Source organism: Mytilus edulis, chromosome 4 (assembly GCF_963676685.1).
Source record: "Mytilus edulis chromosome 4, xbMytEdul2.2, whole genome shotgun sequence".
Classification (NCBI taxonomy): domain Eukaryota; kingdom Metazoa; phylum Mollusca; class Bivalvia; order Mytilida; family Mytilidae; genus Mytilus; species Mytilus edulis.
This window is the reverse complement of record NC_092347.1, coordinates 11391854-11412779: the sequence shown is the minus strand read 5'-3', so window position 1 is coordinate 11412779 and position 20926 is coordinate 11391854. Positions and strand designations below refer to the sequence as shown.

The following is a 20926-nucleotide window of genomic DNA, read 5'->3' as shown; positions in this document are numbered from 1 at the left end:
AATTGAATTGATTTAATAGACACCTTCTGTGATAATTGTATGACTATTTTAGAAGATGAAGCCATGTTATTTTATCGTGTCCTTTATGACGATTTTAGAAAAGAAAAAAATGATGAAGCAACACATTTTAATACTGATTGTCTGTTGATGATAAACAGAAATTAGTGTTTTATTTACAGATAATACTTTTATGATTCGTAGCTGTGCCAAAGCCTGTAATAGTATTTTAAATAGAGTAGAAATGTTTTATACTGTAAATAATGTTCTTATCAATATGTTTTATAATAGATGAATTCTTTATATAATGTTTTAATGTTATAGTCTCTTATAATTCTGTACAGAATAGCTAACTTTTTATATCTATATATTTTAACATTTAATGTAATGTTGTGTTATATATATTATTGAGAGATGAGACTTAAATCAAATATTGAATTAAATTAAAGTGAATTTTATAGACAGGTTATATATTATTGTATAATGTTACTTGTATGACAAATAAAGATTATAATATATATTATTGAAACAAACACAGACCAATTTGGCCATTTTCCCTTTGATTATTTTTTGTCCATTTTATACTATTGTTATTAACAATGAGTTCCATGTAATTATGTAATTAAACACAATGCACGTATTCAGGCTATTGTCAATAATCTAAACAAAAGTGATTTGTTAATTGATTCGTAAAGCTCAAAAGAGGGTAATAACTACAAAAAGGAGAGGTAAAAAAAAAAAAAAATACCACTTTTGACATTGAGTTACAAAATAAAGGATAGCGAAAGTTAGGTTGGTCCCCTCCGTAAAACATTCAAGAATTTCAATAACGGCCGGGAAACAGACTAAGCGAAAGTGTTCCCGTCAGGTTTGGATACAACAAAATGTTAACTGGAGGAGTATCATCATTATGTGTTACAATCTACATAATTCTATGTTTATACACGGGTAAGTTATTTATTTTGTATTTTGCAAATCCAGGTCATATTTTTAAATATAGGAGAAAAGTTGAAATTCTATAAATGCATTTTTTGTAAATGCTTAGATTTTCAAGAACTAGTTATTGTTAGTTGGTATACTGACATTTGACACACAATTTGAAAAGGGATTATATAACTTATTTCTTCTTTCTGAGAATAATAACTTTTTTGCCACAGATGAAAAACCCTAACTGGATAAAATGCAAACATAATATACACAAGTGACTATAGACATACAATACATGAAAAAAGTGTTAAACAAGTCAAGTTGATATTAAAAGCATATATAATTATATATTATAATTACATAGATAATTTACCAATGAGGACATTATTCCTTGTGTTCCTCCTCATCAAAAACTTACAAACTTTACTCTGTGTGTTTGTTAAAAGTTCACGACTATTGAAATTGTTTATATTCTTGAAGTAGTCCTCCAGTTTAGTTTCATTTTAAAGTTTACTATAAACTAAAGGTAAAGTTTAGAACTGAATCGATATTTGAAAGATTTTCAAAAGGGATTGTATCATACTTTTTTTAACAATATGTTTGAAAGGTTTTTTTAAGCCAGTGAAGTTTTTATAAGTTTAAAAGTTTATCAATATCAACATATTCTTCTCCATCAATCTTAAATTCTTTAAAAACGTACTTGGCAAAAGTGTACCAAGTATATACCATCTTCAGACATGGACTCATTTACTTTGGAAGAAAAATTACAAGATATATATAAAATTATTCTAAATAGTAACCATTCATAGGCGGATCCATGTTAAAATTAAAGTTAAATTAACTGACACAACACGACAACAACCTGTGACGAATGAAAAAGCAATTGTCATAATATTATTTTTTTTTATGTTAGAACACTTTTGTGAAAGGTACAATGATGCATCTGACATAGTTTCTTAGATGATATTTACTTTTATACATCCGTATCAATTTATGTAGACATTTATGGTTTTTTTTTTAATTTTAGTTGGACATGGAAAAAAGATCGTCAGCGATACTAAGGATGACGACGAATCAGCTTCAAAGTCTTTAACTTTTTTTCATTATGGTAAGTGTATATCTATAAATAAATCTCGGTATGACTACATTGCTCTTAAATTTCATCAGACACTTATTGAACCAGAGTATGGTAACAAGGCGAAATATCGTAATTTCACGGACACCTCAGTGATTTCGTGATAGTGTGCTCGACTGCTGGAGGTTATGGGAGCGATTTCCGACCAGGTGAAACTAAAACTTTTACTGGTACTAGTACTCCGCTACGTGCTCAGAGTTTATAAGTAAGAACATAGACTGATCGGATTAGAGTGGTCATAATAAGGGTCCCCCTGCATGTGTATTTTATTTTTTCGCCACCCTTTGCCAAAACATCGCCATCTTGTACATGCATTCGCACCTCCTCTACAAAAATAACGTTAATTTAAAGTAACATTGCAACTGGAATGGCAACAGCTACCACAGCAGAAAATCCGACGACTGTCATTTTAAGAAGCGCGAAACATCCACGTCACGAGTGGACACTTTGTCTCATTATCATGCTACGAGTAAGGTCGTCCATCGGTAGTTTTGCTGTCGCAAATTTAGTTTACCTGGCGACGCGTAGCGGAGACAGGTAAACGGATATTTGCGACAGTAAAACTACCGATGGACGTCCGCTAAGCTTCAAATACAATACAGTTATCTCTATTCTAATGCAAAACAAGGTCATAATTAAATTTCAATCATTATTTCAGTGTAAAATCTTCATTAAAGAAAATTCCGCGAAAAGATGTTATCTTCTTTGGTCCCTAAATTAGACGTCCGGCCTCTTACATAAACACCGCGCGTTTTCTGGCTTCTTTGTCGCTTCAGAATGTAATAAAATTTTATAAAAATAAGATTTTTAGGGTCGACATGTGAGTTTTTTGGCTTATTATTGTAGAAATTACATTCAGCAATTCAAAATGTCGGCTTCCTTAGTTACAGAAAAGGAGATAGATAATTTTACGCTAACTGTCATCCAATCAGAACAATTGATACAAAATAATTGCATTAGAATTCAAATTAACTAATTCGAATTAGTTTAATTCGCAATCCAAACGTTTTCACGTGACGTCCTAACGTAAATTCTAATTAGAATAACAATGCGCGTCAAATTCGATTTACTGTCCGAACGTTAACCTTTTTATTAAAAAAGAAGAGTTTGTGAACGCGATAAGCGAATTCGATTCTCACTCGATTCGATTTCAATTTCGAATTAAATGTTAGTGTGAACGAAACATCAGTGATACCACATCTTCTTATTTTTGTACTGAGTAATTTGTAACTATTTATTTTAGGTACTGTTTCACCCCTGGCGAACCTTTCATCTATCATATTTAGAAACTACGACTCCGGTGTCCGCCCGTATTGCACAGGGGAGCAAGAGATAGTCGATCTCTCAGTGGATTTAGCTGTCCGACAACTTATTGACCTTGTAAGTACGGTTTAATCAATACCAAGCATGTCTAAAGAAGATGGGATTTTATTTTAAGACCATATATAGAATTAATATTTGATTGATTTTAATTAGAAAACATTTATAGCATATGGCCCATCAAAGGGTTAATAGGTCAGAGGTCATTATCGTTATTTATTATGACATTGACTTTTGACCTGAACATTACGTTTCAAAGTACCACGAAACCTAACAAGATGTTTATAATCTAAAGAACGAAAAAGGTTTAACATAATGAAATTGCTGGTTAGTCCAAAAGAAGTCATGTTTAATTTTAGTTTCTTGTGTATAATTCGGAGCTTAGTATGACGTCCATTATCACTGTACTAGTATACATATTTTTTAAGGGGACAGCTGAAGGACACCTACGGGTGCGGGAGTTTTCGATACATTGAAGACCCATTTGTGGCCTTCGGCTGTTGTCTGCTCTATGCATGGTCTGGTTGTTGTCGCTTTGATACATTCCCCATTTCCTTTCTCAATTTTATCCCATCCCTTTACATGTGGAAATTTGTTATAAAATCAGTTTAACAACTAATGTTAAGGTCAAGTAACAGTAAATGAACGCCGTCTAGCGGATTCCGCGAAATATTGCGACGTTTTGTACGAATTACGTCCCTTTGACCAGATTTTGCAATGTTAAAATCTTTAAATAGATACATGTATAAAAAGTATATGGTTTGAAGATTTATACATGGCTTAGCAGGCCTGGGGCCATTACATTGCAGGGGTCCTGATCCAGAAATCCCGGACTTTAAAACATGAAATCTCGAGGTCCCGAATTTATAGAAATTTAAATCCCGCCATCCCGAAATTCGAAAAAAAGAATAGCCGGATCTAGAAAGGATCAATCCCGGTATTTTTGTAGGCATATTAAACATAAATATGTAAATCTGTTTTTATGTCATATCTCAACCTCCGTATGTTTGGTTTCTCTTTTACACGATGTATTTTCTGGAAAATACCCTGTACTACAAAGACCGTGCAATGTCTTGAGAGAAAGCGAAATTCAGAAAGAGATCACATTAATTTATTGTCACATATAATTAGATCTCAAAGGGAGTTGCAGAATAACGGATACTGGCGAATGTCAAAATTCAAAACCCTGACCACATGCAAACAGACAGCAAAGTGAAAACGTTCTAGGATTCTTGAAAACTATAGATGTTTTGCGTAATAATTATAAAGGGGGACGGACGGACGGAAGGAGGCGCGGCCAGACGGAATGACGGGCGGACAGACGTACAGGGGTAGTTGAGGGGGGCATAACAATATAGCTTCAATTACATCTTTTATTGTGTCAACTTGTAGACAGTAACCCTTATGATTTCTTTTTAAAAGTTTTTTCCATTTTTTCGTTCATGTATGTACTTACTCGGATTTCTCTTGAACTGAATTTTAATGTGCGTATTGTTATGCGTTTACTTTACTACATTGGTTAGAGGTATAGGGGGAGGGTTGAGATCTCACAAACATGTTTAACCCCGCCGCATTTTTGCGCCTGTCCCAAGTCAGGAGCCTCTGGCCTTTGTTAGTCTTGTATTATTTTAATTTTAGTTTCTTGTGTACAATTTGGAAATTAGTATGGCGTTCATTATCACTGGACTAGTATATATTTGTTTAGGGGCCAGCTTAAGGACGCCTCTGGGTGCGGGAATTTCTCGCTACATTGAAGACCTGTTGGTGACCCTCTGCTGTTGTTTTTTATTTGGGCGGGTTGTTGTCTCTTTGACACATTCCCCATTTCCATTCTCAATTTTACTTACAATGTATTTTTGTCTGAATTAGTAATTGTTTTAGATATGTATATTGATAATGAACATACCGAGGGTATCACAAGCCCAGTAGTCAGCACTTTTTGTGCTGACATGAATTGTCATTGATATGGTTATATTTATAAATTTACTGTTTACAAATTTTTGATTTTTTTGAAAAACTAAGGCTTTTCTACCTCGGGCATAGATTACCTTAGCTGTATTTGGCAAAACTTTTAGGAATTTTGGTCCTCAATGCTCTTCAACTTCGTACTTTATTTGGCCTTTTAAACTTTTTTGGATTCGAGCGTCACTGATGAGTCTTTTGTAGACGAAACGCGCGTCTGGCGTATACACTAAATTTAGTCCTGGTATCTATGATGAGTTTATTTACAACCACTGGGTCGATGCCACTGCTGGTGGAGATTTATTTCCCCGAGGGTATCACAAGCCCAGTAGTCAGCACTTTTTGTGCTGACATGAATTGTCATTGATATGGTTATATTTATAAATTTACTGACTGTTTACAAATTTTTGATTTTTTAATACAGTTTTTGATGAGATGTGTCCGTTTTCGTCTATTATATTATTGATGTACAAAATATTACTGCTAATCCAATTTTTAAAAAACAGACATTTCCCATTTTCTTTGATAAGATTATTTCCCCATATAATTTGATTTTCTAACTTCAAGAAAGTTTTTAGGGGTGATACTTTGACCTCCTTTTACTTCTACCCAAGTTTTAATTAATTGTTTATAGAATTCTGGCAAGGATTTATACTCTATTTTATTAAGCAAATTTACATTTGTTAAATTCATTCTGAATAAAAGAAAATCTTTCCCAAATTTATTAAGATAAAATCTTGGAATAATTTTCCAGTTATCATTTTCGTTTTTTATTAGTTTTGAAACCCATCCAATTTGCAAGGATTTTATATAGGAGTCTAAATCAATCATTTTTAATCCTCCGTCAAGGTATGGCTTACATAATATAGAGCGTTTAATTCTGTCTTTTTTTCCGCTCCATATAAAATTATATATTAAATTTTTGAACTTTTGTTTTATTTCATGTGTTATTATCATACATGATGCTGTGTATGTTAGGTTTGGTAAAATTAGTGACTTTACTACAGTAATTTTTCCTATTAATGTTAAGTTTCGTTTGTTCCATCCTTGAATCAATTTTTCACATTTATCTATTTGTTTCTGTGTTTAATTTTTGACATTCTTGATAATTGTATCCAAAGTATATTCCTAGACTTTTAATGTGGTCTTGTTTCCAGTTTATATTTTCAAATTTATCTTTTGACTTTTTAAATTTGCCAAGCCATAAGCCTTCTGTTTTGTTTCTATTCAGTTTGAGCCCAGAAAGGCTTCCAAAAGTTTCAATGATATTAAGGGCAATACTTATATCTTTGCGTGTTTTTAAAAACAATTGAGTGTCATCTGCCAGTTGACATATTTTTAGTGAGCAAGATTTTCCATCTAATTTGATTTCAAATCCTTTTAATTCTTTATTTTCTCTTAATTTTATTGCCATTATTTCAACACACAATACAAAAATTAACGAGGATAACGGACATCCTTGTCTAATCCCACGAAATGTATTGAAGGGGGCAGACACCCATCCATTATTTAAAATACATCCTTTTATGTCTGTATACATAGTTTCAACCCATTTTATGAATTCTTTTTTAAAACCAAATTTTTTTAAAGATTCAAACATAAAGCACCACTCAAGTGAGTCGAAAGCTTTAGTAAAGTCTAAAAATAAAATTGCACCATCTACATTAAATTTTTCAGAATAATCAATAATGTCTTGGATTTGTCTTATGTTAAAACCTATGTATCTGTTTTTTATGTAACCTTTTTGATCAGAGTGAATAATTTTTGGTAGTACTGATTTTAATCGTTGCGCTAAGGCATAAGCTAGTAATTTAACGTCATAGTTTAATAATGTAATAGGTCTATAGTTATCAAGGGAGAGGGGATCATTTTTTTTAAACAAAAGAGATATGGCTCCAATTTTTTGGGAATTTGTTAATTCTCCTTTTTTATAGCAATAGTTGAAAACTTGTACTATGAAATCTTTAATCTGTTCCCAAAATTTTCTATAAAACTCCACGTTCAGTCCATCCAGCCCTGGGGCCTTGTTTAATTTCATCTTAAATATAGCCTCTGTGCATTCACTTATAGTGATTTTTCCCTCGCATGTATTACTTTCAGATTCATTTATTATTTTACTTTCTTTGATAGTTTCAAAGTATTGTTTTACCTTTTCTGTATCAGGTTTTGTTGAAGTATATAATTTAGTATAATAATTGACTTCCAAATTTAGTATTTTGTTTTGGTCATATGTTACTTGATTATTTTCATCATACAGTTGAGTTATAGTTTTTTTACTTTGTCGCGTTTTTTCTAGACCAAGAAAAAAAGATGTGTTTTTCTCCCCTTCTTCTAGCCATTTTACGCGTGATCTAATTTGATTTCCTTTAATTTTTTCATTATATAAACTTGCTAATTGTTTTTCAATGTTTTCTTTTAGGTTGACTTTCTTCTTATTTATATAATTATCACAATCAATTTCTTCAGATAGGGTTTTTAATGTGTTTTCGAAGATTTCAATAGTATCTTTTTTTATATTCGCCTTTAATTTACAGTATTGGATGGTATAATCCCTTACCTCAACTTTAAAGTTATCCCATAAAATATCTAGGTTGAGAGATGTTTCTGATTTTATTTTATATTTATCAATCAATTTTGAAATAATTTTTTGGTACTGTTCATCATCCAGGATGCTGCTATTTAATTTCCAGTAACCTCGCCCTTTTGAGTTTCTATTTATGTTGATTTTTAATGAAACAGCGTAATGATCAGTGTGTTGAAGAACTATTGGTCTTATGTCGCATGTAATGCAATTTTTATTAACTTCATCACTTACTAAAAAGTAATCAATTCTTGTAGATTCTGATAAGTTTTTCCTTCTCCAGGTAAATTGGGTTTTATTTATGTTTTTGCTTCTCCAGACATCAGTTAGTTTAAGATTCTTGATTAACATTTTAAGGTTATGAACTGGTTTATCAAATTTTTTATTTCCTATTTTTTTCTTTGTGTCTTTTATAGATAATATGTCGTTGAAGTCGCCCCCAATTATTAACTGGCCAATACTGTGATTTTCAATTAATTGTTTTACTGATTTAAAAAAGGTGTTTCTTACTTTACAATTATTAGGTGCATATAGGTTCACTAATGTATATATATTGTCATCTATTTCTATATTAACTAAGATGAATCTACCTTCAGAATCCTTAAATTGGTCAATAATCTTAAAGTTTAATCTGCTTTTTATCCATATGGCAACCCCTCTTGCATTACTTAACCCGTTACTAAAGATTACTTCACCTTTGAATTCTTGTTTTAGCTTTGGTTCTAAAGTTTGAGTGAAATGCGTTTCTTGTAGGAATACTATATCACATTTTTGTTGATTAGCCCATTCAATAATTCTATTTCTTTTTTCAGGTTTTTGTAACCCGTTGGTATTTACAGTGCAGACATGGATACAGTTTTTGTTTGTCATTTTGTGTAAATATTAGGAAGGTAAGTTAGATAATTACAGAGTTCTGTTGTGTTTGAAATTATATTTAACTTGTAAATCAGCAATAATTTAGATTTTATGATTTTATCTATATCCTTGCTTTGTGGATTTTTCTTTTTATATGATATCTTTATCAATATTAAATTCGTTCTATATTTACATCTATGTACAACTACATGTACATGTATAATACTCATGATTATAAATGTGTAAACATAACACAACATTTCAATTATTGACCTCAATATATAGGTCATGATTTGGGTCAACAATGTGACTTCAGATACAGACTCCTCTGTGTCCAAAAAAATTATTTTGGACTCATTAAGTTTGTAAACATACATAAAAATACAATCAATAGCAAAATATATACAGAGATAGTTGAAAGAAAAAAAACATAGCTTTAAGCTAAACACAAAATAAACAACTATTTTTTTTAATGTTTTTACATATAACATAAAAATATATACTGGACTAAGTGGACTTCTATTTACATAATATTTATAGAGCCAATGTTGCATAGTATTATTGGCTACTTGATAAGCTAACTTAAAAACTAGTTTATTTGTTTTAAAAGCTTGTATTGTATGACTTATCAAAGTTTTTGTGTGAATTATAATAATTGAATTTTGTTTTGATTTTTTTAGGTGTGCTTTATCCTGTTGAAGTTTGGTGTATGAAATCGCAGATGATAATCTAATATCAACTTGAATCAAACATATTGATGGATTTATTACGATTACGCTGGAACGTTTCTGAAAAGTTATTTGATAACAGAAAAGTGACGTAAAAGTACTTGTGTAGTTATGCGACACGTGAAATAAAAATGCACAAAAAATTATATGAAAAGGATCTAAAGATTTCGAGATTTTGTGCATGCTGCTTACTATTTGGTGTGAGAATATGTACATAATTCCCAAAGAAATGTAAATTTCTTTAAAGGTGGTAAACTTGTAGCTGTTGTGATGTGTACTGACAATTAAGTGATATAAAATTAAAAGACTTATAGTTAAATGGTCAGCTGATTTTTGAAATGTGGATAAGTGATACATGTGTACTAATAATAAAATATTAATTTATATTCATATTGTTGTGATTTGAATTCTTATACAAACACAGGTAAAATAATTACATGTATGTATATAATTAGGAAACAGTTGTTTTGGACCTCTTGGCAGTAGAGTCGCTCTCTTTGTCGTGAAGCTTCTCAGTTGGTGTCACTGGAGACTTCAGAAAGGAAATACTGACAGGTTGCTTGGATGGAGTTTGAGATTTTTTGGTTGATTCTTTTTTGCTTTGTTTGTTACTAGACATGAATAAGGTTATTTCAGATTGACTTAGTTCACTAGTTTTTTTACTGCTCTTTTTTTTTTTGATTTTCTTCCGTTTTTGTGGATCAGCTACTGGATTGATAATAGATTGCGACTGTCCGTTGTCATCTTCATATCCAGTAGTTAATACACCTTCACAATCAGCAGCTGATGCACCTTCCCGTCCGTTAGCTGTTGTACTTGCACATATTTCATCATTGTTCATTTTAACTGATATTTGTGTTGCATCAGTACCAGATTCAGATTCAGAAGTCTCATCATCTGCATCACTTGTTTCATGGCTTTCTTTTGTGTTTTCTTTATCGGATTGATCTGGTGCGTCTGAATAAACAAGATTGGATTAGAGAATTTTCTTTAGTTAAAAATGCTATACCAAAGCACTGGCAAAATATTTTAAAACAAGAAAGCTCTTATAAAACTGATGTCAATATAAAGAAATCAGTAAACTTAAATATCCTACTAAAACATGAAATTTCACCAGACTCGAGCAACAAAGAAATATACACGTCCCTACAAAGTCAATTTACAAATGATAAACCAACAGGAATTTCAATATGGGAAAGAATTCTGCATAAAAAAATGTCAACAAAATTTAAATCCACATTCAACTTTATTTTTAACTACCTTGAAAACAACAAATTTAAAATGTTTAAATGGAAAATGATGCATTATATATTAGCCTGTAATGAATTACTTTATAAATGGAAAATAGAACCGAGTAGTTTGTGCTTCCATTGTAAACAACATGATGATTATGAACACTTCTTTTTTTCCTGTTCATATAATGTTCAGTATTGGCACAAAGTTGAACAGCTTTTAGCATTATTAAAAGTTGAAAAGCATATATTCAGTCTTGAAAGTTTAGTAACTGGCTATAAAATTGAAGATGAAGATTATTTTGATATGAACTATTTATTAACTATAATTTACTTTTCAATTTATAAAGCATATTACATGTCTGACAAGAAAGACAAGGTCATTGATATTTTTAAAATATTCCAAAATGAAATCAAGGATATAATAAACATAAATAAAATTAGAGGAAAAAAAAATAAGAGAATCATACTTAAAACTTGGGAATATATCGAATTCTATAATTGTGAATGAATTCAAGCTGTGACCTAGTTAGTTCATGACTGCACATGACATGCATGTGTCGGTCAGGTGATACAATTTATGCATCAAATGAAATTCGCTATTCTACTCTTTTATTATGTTTATATATAATTTATCATATCTATTATAGCTTCACTGAATTAATACTGTTATTAGTTTACACAATACAATGCTTGGATACTGCATTCATGTATCGTTAATTATACCACGTGTACTTTCGATCTTTTCTCTTGATCTTTGGTTTGATCGCAAAAAATACCATTTACTGAAAAAAATATGTTGTTCAAATAATGTGTGGAAAAAACAACGGTCTTACCTAATCATTTAAGACTCCTTTTCATAATTACACGGAGTAAACTAACAAAAAATTTCGAAATTCTACTGTCGGCTGAAAAGTCATGCTGTCAGTATCAAAGATCATCATCAATTTTACGGTTCAGTGAAGATTCAATAAATAAATCATATACAGTTTAGGTTAAGAAACGTACCGTATTCCGGTATGAAATTATACTATGTAGAACTGCTATTATGTATGTAATAAATACAACTAACTTTATAGATATACTTATTGAATATTTTTCCCTAAATATTCAATGACTAATTTAAGGGATACTTAATTGAAGCTGTAGATTGAGTAAATTGTTAACAGCAAAAGTGCAATAAAACTTTGATTAATTAAAAAAAAAAAAAAAATTTTTGATTTTTTTGAAAAACTAAGGCTTTTCTACCTCGGGCATAGATTACCTTAGCTGTATTTGGCAAAACTTTTAGAAATTTTGGTCCTCAATGCTCTTCAACTTCGTACTTTATTTGGCCTTTTAAACTTTTTTGGATTCGAGCGTCACTGATGAGTCTTTTGTAGACGAAACGCGCGTCTGGCGTATACACTCAATTTAGTCCTGGTATCTATGATGAGTTTATATACATGTATCATATTTTTTGCAACGTACAATTTCTTTTTAAAATGTTCCATAAAAGAGGGTCTGATTGGGGTTTACGGAATACAGAATACTAGTAATGGGCAAAAATTGCAGAATAAAAGAAAAAAGTGTTTAATGGGGTGCTAAAATATAAAGAATAAAGAATATTTGTAATACTAAATAAAAATTAATGATAATTATCAAGACTCTTATGATAAAAAGAATCTATCAATACGAAACACATAATCATCGTGCATAATCAACATGAAGAACGTTGGAAATTATTAGCATGATAACTTGACGTTATGTAATAAAAATCACGACGTCACGAATTTTGAGCGTTTTGTTTGGCCAAAATGTTGGGTTTGCGTTGCTTCTACAGGGAAAACGAAGTCGGTGACCCTATTTTTTTTAAATATCATCTAATTCATCCTTTAAGACAAAGAGGAAGAAAATGTTAATTTAAAAAAAATTCTATGGAGCGGTTCACGTGATTTATACCGGAAACCGAAAATTGTAGAAGAAAAATATAAATTTTCCCTAGATATATTCAATGTAATTTTGTACCCTCTCGGACCATTTCAAAAATGGATTTTTCTTGAAAACAAAGTCGGTGACATATACTATTTTTTACATTTTCTGATGTATATTTTCAATATCTAATTGAGTTCTATTTTTTTTTTAAATCTATGGACTAGTTCATTTACTGATCCTTGACCTAAAGACAAGGATATTTGGCATACAGTTGTATTGGCATTTGCAAGTATAATTTCCATGAAGATTTATGGCCCCATCCCCTCATCGTTCATTGTTTTTGAACTTTAACATAATAGGTTAAAAGTAAGTGTGTTTTCAGTCTGATTAAAACCATCCCCCAGTATCCACTTGCGTCTACAAACACAAGTGGATAGTGAGGGCTGGTTTTAATCAGACTGGTTTATGTTTAGGATAATTTAAAGGGAACCACTTATGATAGGTTAATGGTATTTGATGTGCAATTTTATAAGCGTTGACATTTCACATTTCCATGGATGTTACTTTTATAATGTAAAAAAGAAAATGTGTGGTATGATTGAGCATGAGACAACTCCATAAGAGACCAAATGACACACGTATTAACAGTTATAGGTCACCGTAGTCCAGAGGCAGATTTTCTGGGAATTTTTTTGTTGATTATATAGGGAATCACTGAAGCATGACTCCGGAGCGGGCTCCCCCCTGAGGCAGTCAGTGGGCCCCACTTGTGAAAATTTCTGGATCCGCCACTGCTGTACAAGCTTCAACAATGAACAAACCGCATACTTCAGTCATCTGTAAAATACCCCGAAATCACAAATGTAGAATAATTCAAACGAGAAAACTAACGACCTGATTAATGTACATAAAAATGAACGAATATGTAATACAGCAACACACGACAACCACTGAATTACAGGTTCCTCAATTGGGACAGACACATACATACATAATGTGGCAGGGTTAAACATGTTAGTGGGATCCAAACCCCCACCTAACCTGGGACAGTGGTGTAAGTTAACAGTACAACAGAAGAACGAAGTATAAAAATCAGTAGAAAAAGACAGAATGGACGTGATCGGGTACTTGTACATCCCAACAACAAAAAATCACTAAGTACAGATCTGAGAGTTATCCCAGAACTTTACTCAAAGTTTACTGACAGCTATACACATGGAAAAAAGTATTGCAACACCAAATTGAAATTGAAATTAAAAAAAACACTCTTTATATTTTTGTGATATAATTTGTTAAAATAGAACTAGTTAAACATTATTTAAGTATCACCTGAGTTTAATCAATAATTATCGACTCGATAAGTTCTTATCTGCTTATGCAGCTACTGTACCCGTAAACAGCAAAACAGGTGTTTTTATCCTCATTGTTTTCAACACTTTAAATAACCAAGTTTATAAAGTTAAGTGATTGACACCTTGTAATGGGTTCTCCACAACTCTTAACTGCAGCAAGATGGCAGATTATCAGCATAAGAGAAGCAGGAATGTCGCTGTGAAAACCGTACGTATTGTTGGTCTTCACCATTCCACTATTAGTCGTTTTGAGAATAAAAATCAGGCAATAAACGATGTTAAAGACTATCCGAGATCAAAAAGACCCCCTATGCCATCTGCTAGGAAAAATCAAGCATAATGAAGCTTGGTCAGAAAGAAAACCATTGCATATAATACAATCCTGAAAAGAGAGTGGTGGGCATACAGGAGCCTTTTAACAAAAATTGTTCGAGATCGACTCATCGCTACTGGTTATCTTGCGATAAGACCATTTCGGGGACCTTTGCCTACGAACAGACACACAGTTGTCTGTATCCAATGTAGTGCAGAGCTCGCCAAATTTGGAAATTAGCATCGTGGAGGAAGATCCATTGTTCCAATGGAATTTGGTTTATCTTCCTTGGCCCGATCGTAGCCCGGATTCGAACCATAACGAGCATATATTGGACACTATTGGGCGTAATGTTCGGGAAAGGACACCTCATTCCAAACACGTGATGAAATAAACAATGCCCTACATCAGATATGGTTGCTGCTACGTTAGCAACAAATTAGTCGATTTATGGCAGGAATCAGAAGACGTTAAGTGGCGGTTAACCGTTTGAATGGAGGATGCGCACAAAGTACTAATTCTTTGGCGTATAACAATCAACCATGATGTGAACAATCATCTTAAGATTAATTTTGAAATGTCTAACATTGTAAAGTTCGACTACAGTAAAAGTTGTAAATTGCATTTTTTTGTACAAAAAACACTTCATTTTGTTATTAAAATTGTGGTTAGATAAATCTTTTTTTTTTTCAAACATTTTTTGTTCGTTAAAATGCCAATGTAATCATAAACTATGTTTCAATATTATTTTACAAATATTTTATAATATTCCATCCAAAATAAAAGGCTGATCTTTTAAGTTTAAAAAAATCAAGGTGTTGCAATACTTTTTTCCATGTGTATAGTTAAAAGCCAATAACAACTGCACCGACTTAATGATTAGCATTGTTTACATGTTTAAATATTGTTATTTTAGTTTCAAAATTTGCATATTACCACTATCATTACAAAATGCGAGACACATATCTCCGTCTTTATGACATTCTAAATCATTCAATTCCATTTTATTTTTTTCGGAACATTTTAAGCAAAGTTTTTACACTCTTCCTCTCTTGTTGTTTCCCAATACGTTAACAGTTATAATTTTTTTTCTAGGATGAACCAAATCAGATTGTGACAATGAATGTTTGGATGCGTTTGGTATGTATTTGCAATTTAAAAATCCTCTTTCCTTTTTTTCACCTAGACCATCATTCCGTCTATTTAAGGCAATAATATCACATGAAATTTATCTTCCTTCCTACATAACTTTACTTTTTCTTGCAGGCTTTGCCCTTTCACAATTCCAATTGCTAAAATGTTTACCAAAATTAAAGTTTGAAGCCATCTTAAAGAAACTGATACTACATTTTAACTAATATCTAGTGAAAGGTTGTCAATACGAGACAAATGCAGCAACACAAGTTTGGGTGACATTTACTGCTACATAATTGCCCTGTATTGTGCAGGCACACATATTCTTAACCACGATATTAGTATACCATCTAAAATCTATAGTCATTGTTATTGAATAATTGCATGTCTGTATTAAATCAACCCGTCCTCAGAAAATTTAACCATTTGCTTATTATAGACACAACGACAATACCTTTACTATAGCAGCTCTACTTTTTTTTTTGGTATTCCTCTAAAAGTTCCTGTAAAGTTCTAAAGATTTGTATGAAACATTTGCACACTTTACACTTTCTATTTGCGTACTTTTAATACCATTTTGTCCCTACCACCATGACCTATTGATATGTGAATTTTCTGAACTATGCTGTTCATGTCTTCAATATACATAATATTTTTAAAACATCTTTATCTGATGAATACTGTTTTTAGCGATTTTTCAAATCTCCACATTGAAGAACTTTATACCTACAGTCAACAAAATATTTCCTTTACGGTAGTTTTATTTGGATTAAAAGAGTTGAGAATGTTTAGAAACTTATTCAAAATTATTGTCAGTTGTATAGTGCATGAAAACTGCTCACTTAGTATTAAAAGTGCATGAAAACTGCTCACTTAGTATTAAAATAAAGACTAGATTAACCGCAAACTTATTGAGTGTTACTATTTTGGCTTTTTTTCACAGAAATTCTGAATAAAAATGAATGAATTTATTATTACAAATTCCCTGAATTTAATCAGTGAATCTGTAAAAAAGATCTTCATTATTTCAGGTATTTTGTAAAATCACTAGTCAAAATCAGGGATTTTATAAAATTAATAATCAGTTCAGTGGTTTTACAAATTCCCTGAAATTTCAGTGATTTTACAAAATCCCTGATTTCACAAATTCCCTTTAACATATATACAGTTCATCTTCTATTAAACAATTAGGTAACTAGGAAACTAACAGCATATCTTTATAGTTTCACGTTATTCTTTTGAAGCTGTTTATGTGTTGTTGTTTTGCAGGCTTGGAGGGATTGTCAACTAACCTGGGATCCAAATGAATTTGAAGGTATCACAGTACTTCGTGTGCCTTATTCCAGATTATGGATTCCTGATATAGCGTTATATGAAAGGTATATAGTTCACAAATAAAATAAAAAATAAAAAATAAAATAACATTTATACACAGTTATAAATTTACTCATGGAGAGAGAAATCTTTTTGCAACTGACACGTCTTTGTAATTAAAAGGAAATAACAGTTTTCATTTTAACGATCAACTAACTAATGTTGCCAAGTATCAGATTGCTATTCCATTGTATTTTGCAAATAAATTTGTCATATAAAGGTTGTGCACAAATTGACATGGTGTACACATTAAAGTTAAACAGAGATTACAGTCATTACATGTACTTGTTAATAATATTACAAAACACTGATGACTTGTACAAAATAACATATTCAAATTACAATTTATACACACATCCTGTACAACTTTGGCTTTATCATCGTATTGGATGTAGTCAAAATTAAGTCCGATGACTTTTTCCTCTTTAAACAATATGGTCGCCAACATGTTTTTGCTCTCAAAAGTTTTGAGGAAAAGATAAACTTGTGATTTTTTTTGGTGGTTTGTTGCCACCAACTATTTCCAAATGATCCCCCGACTAACATAAAAAGTTTATTTGATTTACACCTGTATTCTACGTCATTGTAGGGTCTCTGACGAATTTTACGGACTGAAGGATTATCCTGTTCAACTTCATGCAGATGGATCGGTCGAATACAATTTTCCATCTACCGTACAAGTAGTCTGTAATGTCGACGTAACCAATTTCCCGTCTGACACTCAAGTTTGTCCACTTCAATTTAGTTCTTGGACATACCACGGACTTCATCTGAATATCACATCAAACAACATGGCCGCAGACTTAAGTAATTTAAAAGAAAATGTAGAATGGATAATAAGAGGAGGACCTGCTCATAGACGTGTGTCGTATTTTAACTCTATTCCATATCCATATCCAGATGTTACATTCAACATCTTCCTCGAGAGAAAGCCACGTTATTACGTTACGAATATATTGGTACCTTCATTTTTGATTACATGTATCGCTATTCTTGGTTTTTTACTTCCCGTTGACAGTGGAGAAAAGATTGGTTTGGAGTTGACAGTCATGCTAGCAATATCAGTGTTCCAGTTACTCGTGGCAGATAAACTACCGCCATCATCTTTCAGTACACCGTGGATAGGTAAGATTGATACAGCATTCGGTACTCCTCGTTAGATAAAATTGATACATCATTTGAAACACCTCTTTAGATAAAATTGATACCAACTTCCAAGCAAGGACCGAAGCTCATAAACGCAGGCCTTCAAGGAATGTCCCGAGAATACTAATATAAGTTAATTCTGACTTAGAGGCGTTCAGTCATAATCCCTCAGATGGTAGCTTCGCACCATGAGCCCCATAGAAATTTACTAACCCCCTAGGTATTCATAGGGGGTCACCACGTGTCAGCTTTAAAGAGGGGGGATAGGACCTTTATCGGGACTCCGGGATTGGGTGTTTTTAAGCTCGGGATTTTGGGATTGACCCTTTCGGGATCCGGGAATCCTTTTTTTCGGATTTCGGGACGTCGGGATTTACTTTATTTAAATTTGGGACCTCGGGATTTCGTTTTTTTAAGTCCGGGATTTCGGGATCAGGACCCCTTCTATCCCCCCTCTTTAAACGAATCAAACCGTAAAAATTTACTCGCTATTAATTACTGGTGACCTACAATTGAGCTAAACGTTTTTAGTTATTTAACTTGGCGACACTCTACGCAAGTATCAGTGTGCACCATATTTTTTATGTTATTTCTTTTAAGTTTTGACCCTGTCAGTGACACAAATAGAGGGGGAATCGTACCGATCTCTTTTGTGTTCTACAGGACCCAGTTGTAGAATGATCCTATATGCATCATAGATATAGACGAGTTATAGGAAGATAAGCCATTCTGAATCTAATACTAATAAGCATATGTAAATGCATGATGTAGGCCTAGATATATTTTTATTTAAAATTTTATTTTTTATTATATTCTTTTTCAGTTGTCTACTTCAATTTTACACTGTTCATATCTGGAATAGCTTCGTTTATACAAGTCATTGTCTTAAATCTTCATCATCGTGCAGATCAACAAATGTCTGAATGGATTGTTTTCAATGTGCTGCAGCCACTAGCAACAATTACATTTATCGATGTTCCAGGATTTACAGCTTGCAGATGTATATCTAAACAGGTAAGAAATCCATCATTTAAAAGAGGGCCGAAAGATACCAGAGACACAGTCAAACTAATAGATCGAAAATAAACTTGACAACGCCATGGCTAAAAAAGAAAAAGACAATCAGGCAAATAATAGAACACAACACACAACATAGAAAACTAAAGACTAAGCAACACGAACAAAAAATGGATGTGATCTCAGGTGCTCTGTAAGGATAACATATCCTGCTCCACATGTGACACCCGTCGTGTTGCTTATGTTATTACAAATCCGGTAAAAAAGTCTAATTCGGTAGGTCACAATCGTGAAAAGGGAAGGGGATTGTAGTTACGACATAAGGAACATATCCGATATCATCGGTGAAACATCTATTCCATAACGGCCAAACAACTTGTGATGGCGTCCGTTTTACAAAGGGATGATTTCAAGTTCACCATTTAACTCTTAGTTTAATAGCATCCTTGTGAGCAGCAACCCTCTATCAAGAATATCACGGTAGGACATACAAGCCCGGGAATATCGTATCAATTGTGAGATATATTTCCGTATGTAGGCGCTGCTGGAATGATGCAACATAGAAATGGAAAGTTCACAATTGGGAAGCTGAAATCATCTCTTTTGTCGTAAAGTGTTGTTTTCAATCGACCCTAATTATCAATTTCTAGATGTAAGTCAAGATATGAGGCCGACTTAACTGTATCTGTTGTATTCTTTATCTCTAGTTTGATGGGATAGATGCGTTCAAAATAGTCACCAAATTTTGAATTATTTAGTGAGAGAACATCATTGCTAACATCTTAACTTTCTTCCTAAGAAGTTCCTGTATGAAGTCAGCCTCATAATAATAAAGAAACAAGTCGGCAAGAAAAGGCGCACAATTGGTTCCCATTGGAATACCGACAGTCTGTTGAAAAAATGTCCTCCTAACGTTACAAATATGATGTCAATCAAGAAATCAAGCATCTTGATAATGTCAGCTTCAGAGAACTTTTTGTTTGTATCAGAGTCATTCTTTACAAATTAGGATTTATCCTTCCCTATGATGATATACTTTTGTCTACGTTGAAGTTTCTTTTTTTCAACTCTTTCAATATGTCCTTTAGTGTGGAATGGGGAATACTTGTGTAAAGTTTAGAAAGGTCAAATGTTTTAATACTATTGCAAGATAAAGGAGTCTTTGATTGTATACACTCTAAAAGATCTTTGGAATTTTTGAGTATCCACATCTGATTCACGCCACCTAGACTAGAATAGTCAGTTTCACAATAAGTTTGAAACCCGGCTTTGGTTGCTGATAAAATAGATGTTAATAATTTAGAAAAAGGTTTCATGGAGCCCTTGGAAGATCAAGCAATATACCGTTGTCTGTAAGGACACTTATGTAGTTTAGGTATCCAATACAGTGATGGAAGATCAAGTTCTTCATCTTTGGTAGAAATTCCAAAGGTGAAAAGAACAGACCTATGATTATCCATGAATTCTTCTTTTCTAAGTGTCGTACGGGTATATGTTGAATTTCTTAGTGAATTGTCAATGACTCATTATCTTATTCATTTATCAAGCAGTTTATGTAATGAGATTTACACACAAAAACGATGTTGTTTGGGTCTTTATCTGCGGGGACAACTACAAAGTTGTCAAGGAGGTAGGACAAGTGTTTTGCAACATTTGAGTATGCCGTAGCTTGGATATTGATAGACCCATTGAGTTTCTTAATTCTGATTTGTATCAAAGACCTCACAGCCTTTATTCATTCAGAAAGATTATTTACGTCTTCTTTCTCGCGTTTAGCCCATTGCCTGACATAATCCTCAACTGAATCTATCAGTATTTTAAAGTTGTATTTCCAATTGATGGATGATTTCGACTCACGATATTTCGGACCTTTGGATAACACATTTCGCAAGGAAGTGTTATTTACAATGTTGAGGTCACCGGTAATAACGTGGCCAAC

At 32.3% G+C, this 20926-nt stretch overlaps 1 protein-coding gene and 1 long non-coding RNA gene across 3 annotated transcripts in view; both read left to right on the top strand.

Moving 5' to 3' along the window:
• Positions 1-851: 851 nt before the first annotated feature.
• LOC139518944 (neuronal acetylcholine receptor subunit alpha-10-like) overlaps positions 852-20926 on the top strand; it is a 65190-nt gene continuing 45115 nt past the window's right edge. For both annotated transcript variants that reach the window (XM_071310639.1, XM_071310638.1), the window contains exons 1-7: positions 852-945; positions 1952-2032; positions 3303-3439; positions 15412-15456; positions 16720-16829; positions 17414-17949; positions 18794-18984. In XM_071310639.1, coding sequence (XP_071166740.1) covers positions 882-945; positions 1952-2032; positions 3303-3439; positions 15412-15456; positions 16720-16829; positions 17414-17949; positions 18794-18984 — 1164 coding nt within the window. In that variant the 5' untranslated portion in view covers positions 852-881. The remainder of the gene's footprint in view (positions 946-1951; positions 2033-3302; positions 3440-15411; positions 15457-16719; positions 16830-17413; positions 17950-18793; positions 18985-20926) is intronic.
• On the top strand, positions 6441-9891 carry LOC139518946 (uncharacterized). The gene is made up of 2 exons (XR_011663488.1): positions 6441-8812; positions 9458-9891. It is a non-coding gene; the product is annotated as an uncharacterized lncRNA (long non-coding RNA).